This window comes from Rosa chinensis, chromosome 3, assembly GCF_002994745.2.
Source record: "Rosa chinensis cultivar Old Blush chromosome 3, RchiOBHm-V2, whole genome shotgun sequence".
Taxonomy (NCBI): domain Eukaryota; kingdom Viridiplantae; phylum Streptophyta; class Magnoliopsida; order Rosales; family Rosaceae; genus Rosa; species Rosa chinensis.
The window spans coordinates 16871827-16894398 of record NC_037090.1 but is presented as its reverse complement, the minus strand read 5'-3'; the positions used below and the strand labels follow the sequence as shown (position 1 = coordinate 16894398).

Genomic DNA, 22572 nt, shown 5'->3' with positions numbered 1-22572 from the left:
TTTGCAGAGATGATCTACTCATATATACCTAAAAATTGAATGGTTAAGATGTGAATATGTGATCGAAAAGTGGTCAAAATTTGGAAATATGTTTCTCAAGTTAAGTTAAAGAACTCCTTAGCAGAGCAAGATTCTATATAGATATTCACCTTTTAATTCAAGAACTTGAATTCGATCAATGAGAAAATTATCAAAAAACCTAAATTGATTGTACGTAGTTCTAGTTTCATATTTGAAAGACCTTAAACCCCAGCTAAAAGATTACAAAAGTCGATCAAGAAATATGATGGACATTTTAATAAAATGATTTACAACAAATAAGGATAAAAGTCCCAGCTGCATCTATTAATTAGACTTGCAGAAGACCATGCAATGAAGATATAGGTTGGAGATGATAAGGAGATAGTCAGTGTGCATAGTCAATTGAAGGAACACTCAAAATGTGTAAATCAATACCCAAGAGAATACACCAACATTCACGAAATAAAGAAATTCAGATGCAAATTCGAGTGGAATGGGGTAATTGGTTACACTGCATCTCTCAAATGCAATTCTGGTGCTCTCATATATTTCGAGAAGGGAATCAAGTTGCAGATGCTCTTGCAAACTTTGGTCTCACTTCAGATACTATGGTTTGGTATTGGGACTCGGCCTCGGATTTTGTTGCTTCTTTTTACAGTAGAGATTTTATGTGGCTTCCTAATTTTCGCTTTCGGTAGCTTTTGCTTGGTTGATTGGTCAGATGTCTTTCAATTTTCTTACTGGAGGGGTTAGGTTCATGTCCCCCCTATCTAGTTAGTCTTTTTTTCTTAAAAAAAAAAAAAATATGACGAACGTTATGTTAGCAAAAGCTTTTCTCGAATTATTTTTATTTTTATTTTGAATACCCTACTCATTTGATGCCCTGAACATCATGCGAAACAATTCCTTGGGGCTATGGAGATCCTTCTAGCACCCGGACAAAGATTTTTGAAAATTTCGACATGATCCACAAAAACTGAATATGACGCCAATATACTTCCCAAATCTTGTGGAAATGACCTATGAAATATGATAGGATTAATTGATAGCTTTGGATCCGGTGATAAATACTGATAACCGGTTGAAACCCTAAACTTTGTATTCTTGAGCTAACTGACTAGTAGTTCAAGTATCTGTGTGTTGTAAAAAGGGTCACTGATCGAATAGTGTTCCATATGCATGTTGAGGAATTTAATTGGTCATGAGAACGTACTGGAAATCCATTCAATACTCAATAGTTCTGCATACTGGTAAAATTGATTTAGCTCCTCTGCCTCCTCCGGCCTCTACTTGTTATATTTACTTCTTTTGACATTTTAATAATCTCTCCCAGTAGGTAATATGATTTTTTTTCTTTTTCTTTTTTTCTCATAGGTAAGTTGATCTCGTATATTACAAATGCAAGGAGAGAGAGTTGGATTAATATAGGCCATATAATTAAATCTAGCTCGAGTCGCACGCCAGTGGGGAATTAGAAAGAGTGGTATAGAGAGGATGTAGCTACATCTCAGAGGCACAAATAGACATCCTATATCTGAATTCACTAAATTTAACCGATACATGGAGAAAGACATCGATATATAATTGACAAGCTGCCAAAGCCATGTTAATATCCTCGTTTTCCAGTGGTAAATTGCTAATTACGCGCCATGGAAATGCCTTTGAGAGCACTGTTTGGGTCATTCCTTGTCTTGTTTCTTGTTGGACATGCTGTCCATGGTCATGATGGTCAAAAGTTCCAGGCAGGTGAATGGAAACATGCTCATGCCACACACTATGAAGGAAGCTCCGACACATTTGGTAAGACAACCACCCTTTTATAAGTACCATATGCACGGTGGTGACCCAAAAATATTTGTATGTTAATCCTCAAATTAATCGAGTACGTTCATTTCTATATTGGCTTGGTTGATGAGGTACAGTATTTACTATCATCTTGTACGTTTTACTAACTATGAAACATTTGGAGCATCATGCTAGGTGGAGCTTGTGGATACCATGATGTCGTTAAAGAAGGCTATGGCCTGGAGACAGTAGCATTGAGCAATGCATTGTTCAACAAGGGGGAGATGTGTGGAGCATGCTTCGAAATCAAATGCGAGGACTCGCCTGAATGGTGCAAGCCTGGCCAGCCAAGTCTCATTGTTACAGCAACCAACCAGTGCCCTCCGAATTACGACCAGCCGAGTGATAATGGAGGATGGTGCAACGAACCCCGTGAACATTTCGACATAGCAAGGCCTGTGTTCGAGACGATTGCCGCGTACAAGGCCGGCATAGTTCCAGTCTCATACCGCAGGTACTTACACACACACACATATATATATGATGTCTTATTTCCATGCTTTTTAGAGGTAAATTCGTTTAACTTTTGTATCTTCAATTTACATTTAAATTTTTGTATGGTTCCTATATATACACTTTTAATTTCATTACATGTTCACTTCTACCATACAATTAATCAATCATAGCTAACCCCTCACTCGTTCGTTAATATTTTTCATTAATTATTGACATGATATGCTAGTAGAGATCTAACTAGCTGCACTGCATCAACAAAATGTAAGCTTCATAAGAGCACCATCAGCAATTAACAAAAAAAAATTGATAAACTAGTTCACAAAAAATGAAATTAACTAAAAATACATTAAATGGAAAGACGGCCGGCGGTGGGTTCTCGGGTGTAGCGGTCCTCTCTTCTTACGAGGAGGGCAGCCGCCTCGCGCAATGACCGCTAATAAGGGGCTGATATTGCCTAATCCTCTTTTAATTTAAAAAAAAAAAACTAAATTAACTAAAAGTATAGAGCATAGTGATTATTGCGTGGAAGATAAGGAAGGTATATATAATAACATTAACGACATATTTTTATACTTCATTGGTTTTATTGGATTTAAACTCGATTAATCTGCTGTTCAATCTACACATATTAATAGTTCATTTTACATACTATATATTGATTGTCCATTATTATGCAGGATTCCATGTGACCATAAGGAAGGAGGAATTAAATTTACAATAACTGGGAATCCTTATTTCAATGAAGTGTTGGTGTGGAATGTAGGAGGTGCTGGGGATATTTGCCACGTCGAAGTGAAAACTGAAGAGCAACCGGATAAGTGGATAGCGATGGAGCGAATGTGGGGTCAACGGTGGATTTACAACGGAAAATTGTGTGAGAGTCAAGGCGCGCTTACCTTCCGAGTGACAGGGGGTGATGGAAGAAGCGTAACCTGTGACAATGTTGCCCCAAAGGGTTGGCAGTTTGGCCAAACTTATCAAGCCAAGAATAATTTCGAAAAGTAGGAACATATATCATAATCCCCTTTTCAAAAAAAAAAAAAACAGGGAACATATATCATAATATAATCACCTATGAATAAGCAAGGCATATGGTAAATATATGCCCGCTGATTTTGTACCTTTCATCGTTTTTCATTTTTTTTCAACGGAAATATATGATTATATGCCCACGCTTATTTTCTCTCACATTTTAGTGCCATATACTCGGGAAATATATAGTTTTCATTCATGAATCATCATCTATAATAATGTTATCAAGAGAAATGTTATTAAGAGAAGAGGCATTATCAACTAAAACTGAGGACCACTTGCAATTTTATACATAACTAGCTAGACGTCTCTGAGCTTCTCGGAGCGAACTAGGGTTTTTCGAAACTTTGGTTTCGACAGGAGGCGGCGTACTTCCCTCGGGCAAGGCGGCGATCATGGTGTGGCAGGGTATGGCTGCGGCGCGGAGCAAGTCCTCAAGAGTCGATCGTGTTCGTGTCGTGAAGCTTCCGATCGGGGGTTTCTTTGATCGTTGTTTTCAGGTCAACCAGTTCGAACGGTGTTTTCGTTTGGGTGGTTGTGGGTCAGAGCGGGGCGATCAAGTCGGGGTCTGCGTCAGGGATTTCACCAGCGCTGCAGCATCTAAGAAGGGAGGATGGTTGTTTCTGCAGGGAAGCAGTCTGATCGTCGCTTGAGTCCGGGTCAAGGTCCAGATTCCTCCCACGATGGTGGAAGATAGTGGCCGGCCGCCGGATTAGTGATGGGTCGCTGCTCTTCCGACGATGCTCTACATGCAGATCTGGAAGGGAGGAGAGGATGATGGGCTCAGCTCCGGTCGGGTCGCCAAGGTGGGCCAAGCTTTGGTGGCTTTGCCGGAGTCGTCCGGTCTGCGTCTCCGGGTTTCTCGACTGGAAATCCTAGTTTCTAACTAGGGTTTGGGGTTGGGCCTAGAGATGTGGGCCATTTCTTTTCAATCTCTTTTTGGATCGGGCCTGTGGTGATTGTTGGGGAGTGGCCGAGCCCATTTTCCCTTTGCTTTGATTTAAGTTTCGTTATGCCCAATCGTTTTCGGATCAAGACTGCTACGGAAGTTAGTAATTATCTGGAATAAGATTGGCGTTTCATTTTCAAGCGGCTTATGGATAAGGAATTGCTCCTATTTGTTTGCTAAGAAGTGGCTTCTCTGTTGGTACCGCAATTGCGCGTTTGGCTAATGGGGATGCTAATCGATGATTTTGCCCTAAAAGACACGGAGTTTGTTATTTGTTTATGAGTTCGCTTACAAAGCAGGCTCAAAATTGTCTTATATATAATGAGTTTACATTGCTTAGATAGGAGCGTGGTTGTTATCTCGCCATTTTTTTGTCTTTAAGTGTATGTTAGACTATGTCCTGTTGGCTGGTCATCTAATGATATTGGCCCTTTATTTCAAAAAAAAAAAAACTAAAACTGATTTTTTTTTTTACAAAAATAACATTAAAAGATTAAATTACTTTAGAAACTAATTTAACCATTAAAGACAATTCTGACAAATTATAAATTATTTTTTAATAATATAAATAAACAAAAATTACCTCACAAACCACATTTTTCTCCCACTCATCTCTCTAAAATAAATGTTTCACCACATGTATAGCATGTGGAAGATTGCTAGTAATAATTTCGTTATTAGCATAAACTAGTTTGCAATCACACGCTCTGCATGTATAAGAAAATTTTCTCATTAGAAAAATAATGTAGCAAAAATTATTTGAGAAAAAAAATGAAAAAAATAAAAAGTTATTTGTAGATAGTGGATAGTTATTTGTAGAGAAAGTGAATTATGTTTTTATATTTTTTATTTTTTTATTTTTTTTTATTTTTTTGGTAGTAGTATATGGGCATATGAATAGTTTTTCATGGAGGGGGTAGTTGTTAACGGAGTGAGTAGTTTTTCCCACGTACTTCTTTCTTTATCTATTAAGAGTTATTATTACAAATAGTACCTGAACTTATCATCTATCTTATCGATGGTACCTAAACTTCAATTTTGATCACAACTAGTACCTGAACATTTTGATTTCATTTTAAATTGTATCTATCACTAACTTCCGTTAATGTTCCGTTAAAAACTAACATGTGCAAAGCACATGACCTATATTTAAGAGTAGTTTGACGAAAATACCCATTTAAATAATTTTGTACTAAAAAATTATAAATAATATTTTGGTCAATTAATATGTTAATAAAATAGAAGTTCAATTAAAAATAGAAATTAAAATGTATCTTTTGAAATGGGGCTGGTGCGGCTGCCCTTAAGCCTTAATTAATGAAATTGCAGAATACAAGGGGGGGGAGGACATAGATCCTGAACCCCAAATTACAATAAGTATAGAGAGAACATCCTAAAATAATATGATTCTCCACAAAACCTAGGTATTCTAACAAGCACCAATTAGCAAACAGTGCACGAATGGCTACTCCATTTGCTTTGATAAAGCGGTGACATACCGAAAAGATAACTCTATCACGAAGAAGCATCATTACAAATAGTATAACTTTCCCACTATATTGCCGCACGGAAATAAATCCGCCGACACTCAATTTCATCCTGCCACTAAGAGGTTGCGTCCATTTGATCAAACAAATAGCTTGCTGCCTCTCTGGGCCAGACAAGGCACACAAAGTGTGCATATAGGGACAAAGCCCATTTCGCCCTAACCAAGAGTGGTAGGGAATTATTTCCGGCATAGAGCCATAGCATACTAAAAGTAAATAATAATTAAGCAAAACAAAAAAATAAGTTGGATCAAGGGTCAAAGCCCAGACCAACAAGATGGTCAAAGCCCAGGCCCAATGTTCAACCAGCCCAATCCAAGATCAGGTGCAGAACGGACAATTGGCCGGCGCCTCCCCTGTCGACCATCCATCGACAACAGCACAACCACCCACCTTCCGGCTAGCCACCCCACCCCTCCAGAGATCGGAGCCAGAATATCCCACCAAGTGATTGATCCGATCTGATAGGATCGAGTCCAACCGATATGATCTGCCACTAGAGAATCTCAACGACCCACACCGTCGCAAAACCTCGCACTCCTTCTTATGGTTAGGCGACATCATCCCTGACACCCATCCATCAACCCGCCGCTGCCCTTCGCCATTAAATCCTCCAAACGCCAATGTCGCCATCCTGCAGCCTTCTCCACAACTGGACCATGCAATCCCGGCCACAAGGACCCTTCTAGCCAGTCCGACGTCGCCGCCGCGAGGGCATGCCGTTGGACCGGGCATACACTGCAACTGAAGACTCTTTGCCACCTAGAGTTTTGGAGAGAGAGAAGTTTCTTTCAACTGCTAGCTTGATCTCTACCCTCTTATGAAAATAAAAACTTTAAACAAGATCTCATCAAAAATTAATTTGTTTTATAGATACAGACAAAACATTTCAAGTAAAACTATAAAACTTTTTTTTTTTGGACAAAATATAAAACATTATCATTCATATTTTTAATTGAAGTTGAAAGTTTTTCTGTTTGATTATCTCATAATATAAGTGAAAATAAGTGATATTACAAAAAAATATGGCAAAAGAAAAGTAATTTTACAAGCTTATATATCCTTGAAAAATGAGTCACATGTTAGTTTTCAACGGAACATTAACGAAAGTTAGTGATATGTATCATTTGAAATGAAATCGAAAAGTTTAGGTACTGGTTGTGATCAAAATTGAAGTTTAGGTACCATGGATAAGAAAGAGGATAAGTTCAGGTAACATTTGTGATAACAACCCTATTTTTTTTTCGTTTTTTCTATTTTTTTGCTTCTTTTGTAATTTGACAATATTATCTTTATCTATTTTATGAGTAATAAAGTTTATTAATATTTCAGAGTAACTTTTATACATTTATTTTTTTGGGCCTTTTTTTTTTTTAAAGGGTTTGGAACCCAGCCTTACTTGGAGGCTCAGCCCCACGCCTATTGTTATTATTAATATAAGAAGGATGAGTGTACAATGAGGGGGACATGTTACCTACACCTCAAGTACTAGTACAAGAATCTTCATATAGTACATCCTGGATAATCATAGGAGTCTCATCTAACCAATAATCATCTAATTATAAGAGACACTAGCAAGGTGCGTCAATCTATGGGCAACACCAGTTGCTTCAATAAAAATAGGTTGTAAGGAAAAAGAAGGAATAGCACTCAAATATGCCTTGTTGCAATCTTCAACTATACACCCTACCTCAGAGAAGTCCTCCATGCTTCCATTTAGGGCAGTAATCACGGTAGCACAATCAGTCTCAATGACGACATCAATCATATACCTTGGTGAATAAGTAATAGGAGTCATACTCCCATAGCCTCGCACTCCATATGGAATGCAGATCTAACATGGGAAAAGGGTCATGCAATTGCTGCTAGACACACACCATACCTTGGTTATAGTAATGATCTTATATGAGTCAACCACATGCATTATATCACTTGTCGGACTTTCTTATGTATGTTGGGACATTATTTTTCATTACCAAGGATTACTAAATCATACCAAATGATCCAAAGCGCCTTCGTAGAATGTGGCATGAGCATGCTTCTAAGGGCTAGGTCAGAACCTTGGGTTATGGCGAGCAGTTATATGGTCAGGTAACACAAGAAGAATGAAAAGCAATGAACAGAGGAGGGCAGAACTCATTGACACAGTACCATTGACATGTTAACCTTTTCGAAGCTTGTATCTCTCTTCCTAAAGAGAGACAAAGCTTGATATTATATTGATTTGAAGATTCATGTGCATGCGCATTTGTGTTATATAATAAAGATTTTGGTTATTTTGTTGCAGTTGTTACGAATTTTTGATTTAGTTATATACTTTTTTTTTAGAGGAAAGATGACTAACTATATTAGATGAAAACTGAGGAGTACATGGAGCAATGCATAAGCATCGAAAGAAAACAAAAAAACATAACAAGATGCACAAACATAAAAAATGAGAGCTCTCGCTCTCCCTTCTTTCTGGCGGCTAGCCGTAGGGTTTTGCCATTCGATTTCCTTAACCTGCGACGGATTTCGCGGAGCCTGGCCGTCAAGTCTTCTGGACTCGAGCATCTTCCCCTTTCAACCAGTTGGTTGTTGCATCTTCATCCCGTCATCTTTTTGTCGGGTCTCAATTCCCACGGGTTTGGCCTGTGTTCACGCCACTCTCCTCTTTTGGGAGGGAAATGGGTGGCGGTGTTGTGGTTTGGGGGACCCAAACCAGATCTGGGATCCCGGCCCTATTGTCTGGTGGCGGTTGGTTGCTGTGCATCAAGCGCTTGGACATAAGAGTTCGTCTTGGCTTCAGGCGGTGTCGAGGATGTAGGGTCCCCAGGTCAAGGTGCTACGGCTCACGATGGTGCCAAGTCCTCCCAACGAAGGGTCTTCCGATCTATGGCTCGGTGGAATAGGACGAGGTGTGCTAGGGCTAATTGAGGTTGGTGGTGGCGGCGCTGTGGGTTCTTCCACTTGCGACTTTCGACGGCTGCAGTGGGAGTGCAGACGTTTGGGTGTCCAGAGAAGGTCTAATAGGGTGCCCATGTACTTGGGTGTCCAAATCAGTTTCAGGTGGGCTTGGGCTTTTGTCAAGTTTGCTTTAGCAGATTTGATTTTGGGCCCGGGCAGGATTTGGATCCATATTTGGGACCCGGGTAGCATTCAAATCCGGATCTTGGATCCGAGACAGCTGCTCATATTGATCTAGTATTGGTTCTGGTTCTTAGGAGTTCGTTTGCTAATTTTTGAGTTTTTGACACCCTCAGTTACTTTCGAACTCCTGGTGAGTGATTCACCTCTCATAGGTGATCATATCACCGGTTACGGTTATGGTTACGGTTACTTTTACTTTTACACTGCTCTCATGACATATGCAGTGTAGCGATGTCTTTCGGCATCAAGTCACATCCTGGTTACCTTCCATTCTAGATGCGTTTGTGTATTTTGTTATATCTTTTATTGTTTTTTCTTTATTATAGATTTAGTTATATACTTATGGCACGTTTACTTACTTGGAATGGAAAATAATCATGAATCGGAGACAAGTGGAATGGGAGAAGAAAGGAATCGGTATTGATTCCGGAGGAATGATTCCTAAACACATCTCCCCCCTTCGTAATCGAATTCCTGAGTATTCAGGAATCGATTCCTGATAAATAGGTGGGACCTACACCAATTCTGATTCCTTCATGTGTTAGTAAACACATGAATTCTTTTACCTGGAATCATTCTGATTCCTTTATGTGTTAGTAAACACAGGGGTGTTTTTACTCCGTAATCATTCCATTCCATTCCAAGTAAGTAAACATGTATTGTTGTGTCGAACTTTCGATTCTTTGGCCAATATTATTTTTCATCTAATTAATTTCTTTCCTATGATTATTATGGTTAGTCATTGCAATAAGAATCATTTGCGTCTTTCTACATTTCGATTTTGTTAATTTGCATTCTTCTGATAGGAGTGTAGATGCATTTTTTACGCCTGTCCTACCTCCAATTTCTTTGTAACTTTCTTGTCATTTAATAAATTTCACTTGCTTGGTCGAGTTTCATAAAAAAAATAATAATAATAATAATAATCTTTCCTATAGTTTTTCTTAATTTCCAAATAGTATTAATGAATTGAATTAGGCGACAAAAAAAAAATCATTGTTAGTAGCAGCCATTAATTATTATATACAATCTGAACAAAAAGAGAAAAATAAAAAATAAAATAAATTCAAATCTAACGTTTGTTTTGTGCATACATATATCTATATCCTTCTATTAAGGAATCCCTTGTTTTGGCTATTTCAAGTGATCCCTTGTGGGACCCATTTTTCGATTGCATTTCTGCATCTCGACTAATGTTCAGCCAAATTGATGATAATTATGGTATCAAACTAGATTAGTTCAATAGATGAACCAATCTATCCAACCTGAACCGTTCATGTTCGTAATTCTAAATAGCTAGCAGTTATGAATGTCTTAATGATTATCAATTTGGCTAAAAATTTGCAAAGATAATATACTCATAAATACCTAAAAACTGAAGGGTTGAGATATGAATATGTGAGTGAAAAATTGGTCAAATAAGCGATCCCTTAAAATAGCCCAAAACATGGATCATTCACTAGAAGGGCCATGTATATGTATATATGTATGTACATTTATATGTATTTCACATTATATTTTCATAATCTGCAGGAACCCAACAAACTTCAAATTCATATACATGTGTTTATGTAAGAGATTTGATATACATACCCCCAAATGTATGCGCAAATTAAATCTATTAATTGTTTGAATTCTACTAATCGAATTACATGTGAATTGCTTTGTTTTTGCACTTTTCATTTTATTTGCGCATTGAGCAAGAGAACTAGGATTCAACGTACATGTTTGGTGTTGGACAATAATCGATTGTAATCTAAGAATGAGTAGAATGAAGAGAAAAAAAATTCTTGATTGAAGAAAAATAATTTGTTGTTTAAATCTAAGCGTGAGTATAATGAAGAAAAGAAAAAAGCGAAATGATTTAGAGCCATTAGATTTTTTATTTTAAAAAACAAACAATATAATTTTTTTCTCAAAAATTGCATAACAAGCGTGTCCCTAGGATTAAGGCCACAAATCTTTTCCTCAAGTCATTTTTCCTTACGACAATTTCCAAACCCTAAACTACTGGCCTATACGATGTTAGTGTACTTATATTCATTTTACTCATCTATGATTTTAATGCAATTTACACCTTTTGCTAAAAAACACTAAACTGGCACAGTTTTGTCAAATTTTAAAGAGTTCCCGGGTTCTGAACGAGTTTAAGATCCAAAGCTACGTACAACAAAAGATCTCTATATACATTCTCAAAAAAAAAATATATATATATATATATATATATATATATATCTCTATATAAATGAATCACGCGCTATTGCCTGCATGCAACTCTATCTATCAGTCCGTGAGAGAGAGAGAGAGAGAGAGGCATCTAATTGCGTTCAAAAGAGAGGATACAGAGAAGAAAACCAAACTGCCCCATGCCCCCATCCGTAGCGGCACGAATCAACAACAAGTTTAACTAAATAGAAACAACCACAACAAAATAACAAAAATCTTTTACTATATAACACAACCGCGCTTACACAATCTTCAAACCAATATAATATCAAGCTCTTTAGGAAGAGAGATACGAGCTTCGAAAAGGTTAACATGTCAATGAGTTCTGCCCTCCTGGGTTCATTGCTTTTCATTCTTTTCGTGTTACCTGACCATGTCACCGCTCGCCATAAGCCAAAGTTCAGACCTGGCCCTTGGAAGCATGCTCATGCCACATTCTACGAAGGCGGCTCTGGATCATTTGGTATGATTTAGTAATCCTTGGTAATGGAAAATAATGTCCCAACATACATCAGAAAGTCCGACAAGTGATATGATGCATGTGATCGACTCATATCAGATCATTACTATAACGCTATTAACTTTTGAAAACTTACTTTGGGCGCAGGTGGTGCTTGTGGTTACCACGACGTCGTTCAAGAAGGCTATGGCCTCGACACGGTGGCTTTGAGCGACACCTTGTTCAACAATGGGCAGTCGTGTGGTGCATGTTACGATATCCAATGTGTGGACTCCCCACAATGGTGCAAGCCCGGGCAGCCAACTCTTCATGTTACAGCAACCAACCATTGCCCCCCGAATTATAACCTTCCCAGTGACAATGGAGGATGGTGCAATGCACCACGTGAGCACTTCGATATAGCCAAGCCGGTGTTCCTCAACATTGCAGAGTACAAGGCTGGCATAGTACCAATCATATACCGCAGGTAATTAATTACATGCATGAGTTTAGTTTCTTTTCTTCCGTTTTTGCAGTGAAGAGATTCAAAGTCTTCCAAGTTCAAACGTACATATATATCTCGCTTTAATATTACCATACATGTAAGATGCTATAGGATTACAATTAGGGAAGATGTTTACAGTTGTAAGTGATTACTTGTATGCAGGGTTCAGTGCCAAAAGAGAGGAGGCATCCGATTCACGATAACCGGGAATCCTTACTTCAATGAAGTGTTGGTGTGGAACGTGGGAGGTGCCGGAGATGTCATAAGCGTGCAAGTGAAGGGCCATGACAAGCTCAAATGGACAACGATGAAGCGAATGTGGGGTCAGAGGTGGATTACTGATGCCAAGTTGGTTGGGGAGTCTCTGACCTTCAGAGTAGAAGCAAGTGATAAAAGACGCTCAACTTCTTGGCATATAGCCCCTCAGAACTGGCAGTTTGGCCAGACCTTTGAAGGCAAGAACTTTCGATAGGAAACATAAGCATATCATAAGCTCCTATATTCCGGTAAATCTCTCGAGTCTCATATGTATACACTATCAAGTAAAGCACCATAGAGCTTTGAGATACATTAATACATAAGGCCAATAAGACTTTCCAACATTAAGAATTGCTTGGAAATATCAAAGCACCCATCCTAGTCTGAATCCAAAAATATATAAAATAAAATAAAAGCACCCATCCTAGTGCTGTGATATTTTTAAAATTAGCACCAAGTCTCCATCATTTCCATATATGTAACCAATAAGGTTTTGTAAAACATTATATATAAAAAAAAGAAACAGAAAAAGGCCTCCATCTTATAATTGAAGAACATAATTGCTAATTGTAATTGAGAACACCATCGATCAGAGACAATTTTTGAGGAATGCAAACTCAAATCTACAGTGCAGAACTCTACCACAAAGGTAACTCACTGTTGGCATCATCCAGCAATGTTGTTACAACATTTCCTAGGACAATATCCAAGTATAGTGGTTAATTGATCACTTTAAAGTTACAAAATCGGCCCCCTTTCTCAGGGATAGGCAGGCATTACCCAAATATCTATATTGAACCAAGCTGCAGACAAATATTGAGGAAAGTCAGGAAACTAACAGCCACGGTAGGCATCCATCTTTGAGGCCCTCACCATAGTTGGCTTGCTCTATATTAAAGTCACCACTGGAATTCTCATTTCTCCAGCCAACTTGTATGCAAGTGTGTCCATCATTTGTCATATACTCCCTAGCTACAACATCATACCCAAGCGTGACCATCATTCAATTTATTGTTTTTTGTCTTTCTCTTCTTACTTTGATTTTCTTCTCTGCCTGTGCCTGTCCTTGCATCTAGGCGCTTGGAATGCTGTGCACGAATTACCTGCAACTTTGATTTTGCATCTTGAAATAATGCGTCTGATCTCAAAGCCATTAGTTGCTGAAACATAATATGGAATCGATTAGAAAACATAAATACCATTACAACCACAAGCATGCGCAAGGAGATTCAAAGATTCAAGTCGCACCTTAAGATGTTCCAACCCTGCAAGGTTGAAACCAATGATGTCTTTCCGTTCCTGAAACAGATTGAATTCTCATTATCTCAACAGAAAATCTAAGCTTATTATTTTTCAGATAGGGAGAAAAAAAAAAAATCCATGCATATGTACACAGTTCTAGTGCCTCGCCTCTCGGCCCCAAATGGGTATGATACAGCCTTACAATTTAAGACTAGAAAGGGAACCTCGGTAGACTTCTTTCATGACTAATTAAAAATTAAACTCCAAAGCGCGCGCGCACACACACACACATATATATATAATATATGTATATATACTTTACCAACTAGAATACTACATTTACTACAGGCACAATTAACCAAATGAAAGCTCCAAGTACAAGTGCTGAACAGTCCAAATACCTTAACTTCGGGATAAAGAATCTCTTTCAAGGCAGTTAACATTGGTCTTGCTGCTGGTGTACTAACCAACTGATTAAAATGTGTCTGCAATAGAACTAAAGAAATCTTGCAAACGAGTTCAACCTACACAAATTTTGAAAACAGATTGTCACAAATCACATCCCAATTTCATAAGCACGACTGTTGATATATATGGATAAAGAATATGCAACACATCAAAAATCTGTTAATATATGATACAAGTATGGGTTGATGTCTTTGACAAGTCAAGATATTCCAACCTTATCAGGATTCAAAGTCCAGTCCTTCAAGTAAGACATAAGCTTCAAAGCATCTGAGAACGGTAAAGCCTGCATGGGAATGCAATTCAAATAAGTTCCGACCATAATAATTTAAACCGACAAAGCAGAAACTACTCACCATACATAACCATATAAAAATATACAGTAAACTCTCAGGAAAAGACGCCAGCTCAAGGCAATCAAAGGTGCAGTAGAATTTTTTTTTTTTTTCTTTTCAATTTTCAGTTAATTCATCTGTGGCAGATATAACCCATAAGTTTGATTAAATTTCTAAAATATATATAAACATAAAGGTATACTACCTCCTGGAAGCAAAAAGACATGGGATGAATGAATAGAATGTGCAAAGAAAGTAAGAAGAATCATAATGACAATGGTTTTAACAGATGTTCAAAATATATAAATATCAAGGTATACTATGCTGGTTCAATACAACTAGACCAACCTCACACTTGAAAAATGATGAAGACCCAGCTAAACAAACAAAATCGAGCTCTTAAATTTTGAGCTAGCAATAATGTAATGTCACTTCTTCAAATGTGTGTCTATCTAGTGCAAACCAAAACCATACCAGTAGCGTCTGCTCAAGATCATTTGTCTGAACATTTGAAAATGCGCGAAGAACATATTCAGATGGAGAGAGCCCATTCATGAGACTATTTGGTTTAAAGTCAGCAACATTGCCCCTGCTTTTCTCCTCCTGAAGTCACACATGAAATTATTCAGTAATGAGATTATGCAACAGCCTTCAGAGTTAAATCACAAGTACAATTTCCACCACTAGCAGTTAGTGACCCAAAGTCAAGGAACAAAAAGTCATTAGAGATAGCAAAAAGAGGCACCCATCTATATTCAGGGTGCTCAGTTAAGAATTCCAACCCACATCTTTCCTATTTGGCCTTTTTGTAAGGCATATTCCTAGTATAATCATTACTCTAATTAAAAAAGTCATGCTGCATATGAGGAAACCACCAACACCAAATTTAACCCTTAATTTCTCATCATAGAGCTCATGCACTAATTCAAAAATTCAGACTAGGGATGCACTTTAAACTTGGCCATTATCATGTACGGTACGATGTATGCATTATAAAACGTTTTTTCAAAAATATCAATGTAATGTCTGATCAGAGATTTTAAGTTGTTACTTGAAAATATGATGCACATCTTTTTCTCTTTTTCTTTATTCTAATTTAAGAAAAAATATTCAGCAGACAAGCTATACTGTATAAGATATTGTGGGCACGACCATGTAATGGAAAGCAATATGAACAGAGTTCTGTATCTGGTAATCACACAAAGCACATGATAATAGCTATTATCAGGCAAAAATACAAGTATACCTCATGCTCCGCAAGTCGCTTCAATTCTGCGTCTGCCATATCTATTGCATCGATAATTGCATCAGCAGCTGTAATTGTTTCTTTAGATTTCTTCCCTGCTAAGGCCACAGCTCCCACCTCAGGGATTTCTTCCTTTTGATACCTGCTCTCTATCATATTGTCAAGTTCAGACTCAATCATTTCCAACTGCCTTTTTTCTTCTTCTTCCTGCAATATTGCATGAAGCACTTATTATAGCAAAATGTCTTAACCTTAAGCATCAGTATCCCCAAAAGCCATAGACATACTAGAGGATCAGCTTTTCTCATAAAACACATTATTACAGTGGAAAGTTTCTTTTTTCCATCAACAATAGCAATTACCTCAATAAAAAATGGCTCTTCAGTGCGATCCCAGCGACGTATTGATCTGTCATGAGATCCCGTGACAATGAAGTCCCCACGGTTACTAATTCCGAGGCACCAAACTTCAGCATGGTGTCCCTCAAGCGTTAAAAGCAACTGAAATTTATCAGCATCCCAATATTTTACAATGCGGTCCTTTCCAGCACTAAACATGTAATGTGTGTTTTGCACAAATCGAACAGCTGTTACACTGCATCATAGAAACAGTTCATCAAAATTGTCAATAAAACTTCAAGCCCAAATTTACGTTTAACAAAATCAAAAACTTATTAATAAATAAAGAAATAGGAAGCTGCACCTGTCCTCATGAGCGAATAAGGATTTATGACAATCACCAAAATCTAAACCCCAAATCTTCAAATTTTTGTCAGCAGATCCAGTCACTATTAGGTCTCCGTCAGATGATGTATCCATACATAATACAGGCAACTTATGACCATACAAGGAAAGGAAAAGCTTAAGTGAATCCATAAAGAACACCTGGATAAAAAAAATTAATTAATTAATTAAAAAAAAAAAAAAACCTTCATAAGTTAACAACAAAAATAATTTTGCAGGTCTACCTACTGATTATACAAATTTGAAGAAATTATTTTATGAAAGACAAAGTAATATCATAGGAACACCAATTACTTTTTCTCCCAACCATGAAAGTTGATCCAAGGTAATTCTGACCATCAAATTAAACATGTCAATATCCTTCTCTTCAATATTCTAGTTTCAGATGCCATGTATAATGCTCTAACTTTACCTCATCAATCAAGATGTTAAACAAAAGTGAAACAAACAACTATTTCACCTTCTCAGATAAAGATTTTTGATACTTTAATTTATAAACTGAACAATATGTTTGTTTGGAGTTAAACTTCACAACCTACAAGGAACATAAATAAGGCCTGTTAAAAAGAAAACCACTATCCAACCTTCACTGTGCAATCCAATAGTGCAACCAAGATATATTTGGCATCAGGGCTGACAGCAACCACAAGGGCATCATCGTTCATCTTCATAGTCCTTACATTTGACACCACTAGCTGCTTGGAATCCTGTTTCAAACAGGGTGAATGCAAAATTACTAATCTGATCAATATATAAGCCGTTATAAGGGGACCGGGAAGAGAAAAAAACACACACAAACACTCAGATGGAGGCCCACAACATCAAGAATAATGTTTCATGATAGATGATAGCTACTATCAATTAGATTTATTTGAAGTTAAAGCCACAAATGAAAATTTTTGTTTCCTCCAATTATATTCCAGTACGTAAATGCATATGCATGTACAAGCGTAAGTTTGTATAATGGATCAACATAAATGCTCCAAGGTCAAAGCTGCAGTCTCCCCATTGTTGAAATGAATTGACAAACATATGTATTAAAAGCTGAACGTATTTGAGTTTGCATATCATCAAATGCTCTCTATGATTTTCACAGAACAGGCCAAAGAGACAACAATTTAATTATAAACCCAGTAGGCCAGTATTACTTCTGAACATAGAAGATGTCACTATAGGAATGATGTACTGTTAGGCAATCAAGAAACACAATGAATAGACTACGTACTTGAGCAGACTTCTGTTTAACTTCATATTCCCAAAACTTAACATCATGATCTGCACTTCCTGTGACAAAACCATTTTCATTAGGAATGGCAGCAATTGACATGACAGAGCCACCATGTGCTTCCACTGCTTCAATGCAAGTGCCACTTCCAATGTTAATAATTTCCATTGTTCCACTTTTAGTTCCAACAAGTGCATACTCGCTGTTAGGAATGATAAAACCACACATGCCATATCCGGAATCAATAGTTCGCAGGCAGGAACCAGTACTTGGATTCCAAATCTTTACTGCATTGTGACTAGTTGACATCAAGAGTGTGTTGTCTGAGCTAAGTGCTACACTTCTGACATCAGATCGGTGTCCTTGAAGCTCTACAGAAAGTGTTTTGTTCGTTGCATTGCTTTCAATAGAATAAAATTCCAACAAATTATTGTTCAATGACAAAGCTAGTGTAGCCATCGAACTCTTTGTAGTGTTTGGACAGAATGAGATGGAACATATCTTTTTGCTCGCTCGAATAGTTTGAAGAAGCTTAAAAACATCAAGGACTGTAACAGCAGGACTATTTCCTTCTTCTCCAACTACACGATCTGTGTCTCCATTTTCAAACACCTGAGGTGCCCCCTTGGCAGATTTTTTTTCTTTCTTCCGGTGAAGCCTGCGTTTTGCTTTCCGCTTGGATTCATCCTCATCCAGTACATGGAATATATCTACTGTCTTTCCCGCCACCTGACAAGCCAGCAAATTTCCGGACTTGTTGAATCTCACAGTTGCGACTCTACCCTCGTTTTTCCGTGGTAACTCACCAAACATCTTCAAAACTTCCCATTTAGTATGAACCGGTAGATCTCCACTCCCCGCAGTTACAGTTCCATTCCCATTAGAGATGGATTGGCCATCTTCCGAGTCATGCTTAATTGTGTAAAATCTAAGCTCCGCGTCTGCAGACCCAGAGACTAAATATCTTTCTTCTGGATCACTATCTATAGACCATATTTCACTATGGTGGCCACTTATTGTCTGCATGCAATGCTGGGTATCAAGATCCCATACTTTCAACAATTTATCTTTTGAGGAACTAACGAGTTTCTTTCCAGAATCCAAGAAGACAAGATCCGTAACCTACATAAAAGAAACAAACATAAATAAATTAAAACATCGCAGCCTGAACCTGGCAAAGAACATAAATAAGGATTATGAGCAAGGCTCATGCCAGCAAAAGCAAAAGTAAGAATTATGAGTTCAACTTAAACAATTGTAATAACATACTTGATCACGATGCCCACGGAGGCGATATAGGCCGCTCTCACCGACCACATCCCATAATATAATGTCGTCATCTTTGCTTCCAGAAGCAAGCTTAGATCCAAGCTTGTCATACCGTAAGGCAGTGACAGCCTTTTTATGTCCATTGAGTGTAGTCTCACAGGTCCCTTTCTCAGAATCCCAAATTCTTATACTACCATCTGAATACCCAGCAGCTATCTGCAAACAAAACCACTCTCAATACCTCATACACTAACCTATGCACAAAACAACAACAACAAATTCTTCAAATTTATCTAAATTATCAAAACCAAACTCCCTTCATTTCCCCGTTACCATCATTTAATCTACATTCAGGTACGAAATTCTCATCAATCAAACAACACTAAGCTAAAACCAAACCCTCTGCTCGACTCAACCTAGTACAGCCATAAACACTGCCACCCAGATAGAAAAGTTTCAAACTTTGGTCCACTCTATCTTCAGCCAAGCCACAATTTCAAACACTAAAAGATTAACAAGCACTAAATTCTCATAAAATCAAACCACATTAAGCTAAAACAAAACCCTCTGCCTAGTACAGCCATAAAAAACTGCCACCCAGATAAAAAGTTTCAAACTTTTTTACTACTCTATCTTCAAACAACCAACAATGTCAAACATTTCAAGGTTCAAACTTTTGTACCCACCATTTTCTTTTTTCACAGAACTGCAAAACTCTAAAAAAGAGAAGAGCAAAGTTGAAGTCTTTACCAGAGAAGTATGAGAGGAAGCGATGGAGGTGACAGAGATGGGTTTTCCGGCGGTGGCGGAAGAAGGGGTGAGGGTTTTGGTACAAACGCCCTGTCGTACGTGCCAAACGCCTACCTTTTCGAGGGCGGGAGCAAGAAGGTGCTTACCGGAGCTGTCGTAGGTGATGTTTGAATCGCCGGAGGAAATGACCCCGAAGACCGCCGCCTGCTCGTAACGGAGGTACGACTTCACCATGCTTTTGGGTTTAACTTGCTTTTTTGCCGCTGTGTTGCTATGAAGAGGAGACTCGAGGGTTTTGATGCCACAAGGGTTTAAGGTTAAGTTTTCAAACGAGTTGAAAATGCAAAGTATTCAAGGCTACGAGACCTGTAGTTGTGGCCTTTCTAGCCCAAGGCCCGAGTCCGAATTTTGGGAGTTCAAGGGTAGCGGCAATAGGTGGTGTTGTTTGTAATATACCGAAGGCTTTTACCACCATATATATCTCGATCTTGGCAACTAAGTTTTTTTTGTTTTGGCTCTAAATTGTTCTTTCTTCCCTCTAGGCTCTAACCATCGAGTCAGATTGTATAGAGGTTGTGTCACAAGTAAATAAACAAGAGAACTGTTATGCTGCTGAATGCTGATGGAATTAGAGGTCTTCTCACGCAACTTGAAGATTTTGAGGTTCTCCATCGATTGCATGACTGCAATCAGGTGGCTCATTTAATTGCCAGGTTCATTTTTCTAATTGACTAGATTCCAATCTCCAATTAAATTAAATTAATAAGAAATAAATAAAAGGACAGTGTACTACCGTCTGATGGTGGTTTGGACTCCCCATAGTGGCGTAAACACATTACATTCTGAGTTCAATTTCATTTTTAATCTCTTTTCGTAGGTATGGTATTTTGTCGGCAAAAGTAATGCACTTTTCTATTTCATTAATTTTTTTTTTTAATTTACTAGATGGTCAAAAAAATTGAGGTAGGTAATAAGCTTGCTCGATGTTCGTTGTGTTGATAAATTCCATGATTCACTCTTTTGGATGAATAATTAATTTTCACTTTCACAATGAAATTATTGTTGTCATACCACACAGACCATATAATAACCAACGTTCGCTCGATTTTCGACTTATAATTTAGTTTCTCACCTCAAATCGTCAAAAGTCGTACAAAGATTGTACTCTCTATGAGGATATATAGAAATCTTTTAAATGGTGTGTGTGCGCGCGCGCGCTAGAAGCGCTTTTGGGGAACTCCGTTTCTGCAAAGACGTATTGCAACTTCGGTACAGGCATGCAGCTAGCATTGACACATATTTAAGGACATATAATTGTTTCTCCGAAGGGGAAGATCTAGGTAGGCTATTCCTTAATGCCCTAAAGTATGCTAGTGATATGCTTATGCAAAACCCACCATATCAACCATATATCTTTCATCTGCCAAATGTCACGCATGAAAATGCAGATAGCTTATGCGGCCAAGTCTCTAAAGTAGTGCTTGCCCTAGAAGATAATTCTTATATATGATGAAGATTCATAAGATGACTACGTCTGTGCTGGTCCTGGTTAATATATATAGATCAAGGAAAGGGAAAAGATTCAAAAGCAAAACCCACTTAAATATATTCTACTCCATTATATTCATCTGAACTCCAGGATTTTTCTTTAATGAATACGCATACGCATGCTTCTGTGCGTCTATGTTGTTATCAGGTTTGGTTCAAATCGATCTCATATCTAATATCATATACAAACTAGACTTGATATCTGTTGAGAATATATACATCCTACATGGGAAAAATGAGATATTGCTTATAGATTTATAAGGGTTTGGAGCACTTCATCCATCGTCAATTAGTTTTGAATGTAAATCTCATATTACTTTATCATGATATCAGAGCGGGTTATACCATGTATGCATGCCATATGGCCACACGAGTTCCACATCACCTAAAGTTGTCTACGTGTATGACTTGAAAATTCATCATACATGCAAAAGCGTGTTGAGAATATATACATCCCACGAACCCAGATGGGGAAAATGGGACATTGCGTATGGATTTATAAGGATTTGGGGCACTCCATTCATTGCCAATTGGTTTTGGATGTGAACCTTATATACTTTATCATGATATCAGAGCGGGTTATTCCACGTGTGCATGCCTCATGCACGGTCACATAGGCTCCACGTCACCCAAAGTTGTCAATGTGTGGCTTGAAAATTCGTCACACATGCACGTGTAAGGGCGTGTTGAGAATATATACATCCTACATGGGAAAAATGAGACCTTTGCCTATGGGGTTTATAAGGGTTTGAGCCACTCCATCCATTGATAATTGGTTTTGGATGTGAACCCCATATTATTTTACCATGGTATCAGAGTGAGTTATCCCATGTGTGCATCTCTCGCAGCCACACAGGCTCCACGTCACCTAAAGTTGTCTACGTATATGACTTGAGAATTTATCACACATGCGGGGTCGTATAACTCGTATTAACAATATATACATTCCACATGGAAAAGATTGAACCTTAGTTATGAGTTTATAATGGTTTGAGTCACTTTATCTATTATCAATTAATTTTGGACATGAATCCCAAATTACTTCATCACGATCCTTTAGGGTTGAAGTTCCAAAAGTTTCTCCTCTCTCAGAGGGCCAATAAGTTGATCTGACATTGCATATTTAATCTCAGAGACACAGAGAAAGAAAGAATATATAAACAATGAAGTGGACGTGAACAGTGTACATTTTGGGAGGTTAAACGTACAACGTACATGCAATTTGATTCATTAACAATGGAGTTTCTGAATCTGTAGCTGAATCTAGTGCCCATTCCATTTTGGAAGATGTTATCATATGATACTTAATATTAATTGGTGCAAACTTAGTTAATCTCCACTA

At 37.8% G+C, this 22572-nt stretch overlaps 3 protein-coding genes across 3 annotated transcripts; 2 read left to right on the top strand and 1 right to left on the bottom strand.

Annotated features, from left to right (window-relative positions):
• The first annotated feature begins 1632 nt into the window (after nucleotides 1-1632).
• Nucleotides 1633-3366, top strand: LOC112193570 (expansin-A4). The gene is made up of 3 exons (XM_024333760.2): nucleotides 1633-1821; nucleotides 2002-2320; nucleotides 3000-3366. Exons 1-3 carry the CDS (start codon nucleotides 1671-1673, stop codon nucleotides 3325-3327), a joined length of 798 nt encoding a protein of 265 aa, XP_024189528.1. The 5' UTR covers nucleotides 1633-1670; the 3' UTR covers nucleotides 3328-3366.
• Nucleotides 3367-11517: 8151 nt separating this feature from the next.
• LOC112192729 (expansin-A4) lies at nucleotides 11518-12621 on the top strand. Its single transcript, XM_024332588.1, has 3 exons — nucleotides 11518-11668; nucleotides 11813-12131; nucleotides 12312-12621. The coding sequence occupies exons 1-3, from the start codon at nucleotides 11518-11520 to the stop codon at nucleotides 12619-12621; spliced, it is 780 nt and encodes a 259-aa protein (XP_024188356.1).
• Nucleotides 12622-12920: 299 nt separating this feature from the next.
• LOC112192728 (WD repeat-containing protein 3) lies at nucleotides 12921-20233 on the bottom strand. Its single transcript, XM_024332586.2, has 12 exons — nucleotides 19683-20233; nucleotides 18933-19148; nucleotides 17664-18785; nucleotides 17023-17145; nucleotides 16398-16579; nucleotides 16058-16289; nucleotides 15696-15902; nucleotides 14924-15052; nucleotides 14332-14400; nucleotides 14051-14173; nucleotides 13656-13706; nucleotides 12921-13567 (listed from the first exon to the last, which is right to left on the bottom strand). The coding sequence occupies exons 1-12, from the start codon at nucleotides 19914-19916 to the stop codon at nucleotides 13388-13390; spliced, it is 2868 nt and encodes a 955-aa protein (XP_024188354.1). The 5' UTR covers nucleotides 19917-20233; the 3' UTR covers nucleotides 12921-13387.
• Between the last annotated feature and the right edge of the window lie 2339 nt (nucleotides 20234-22572).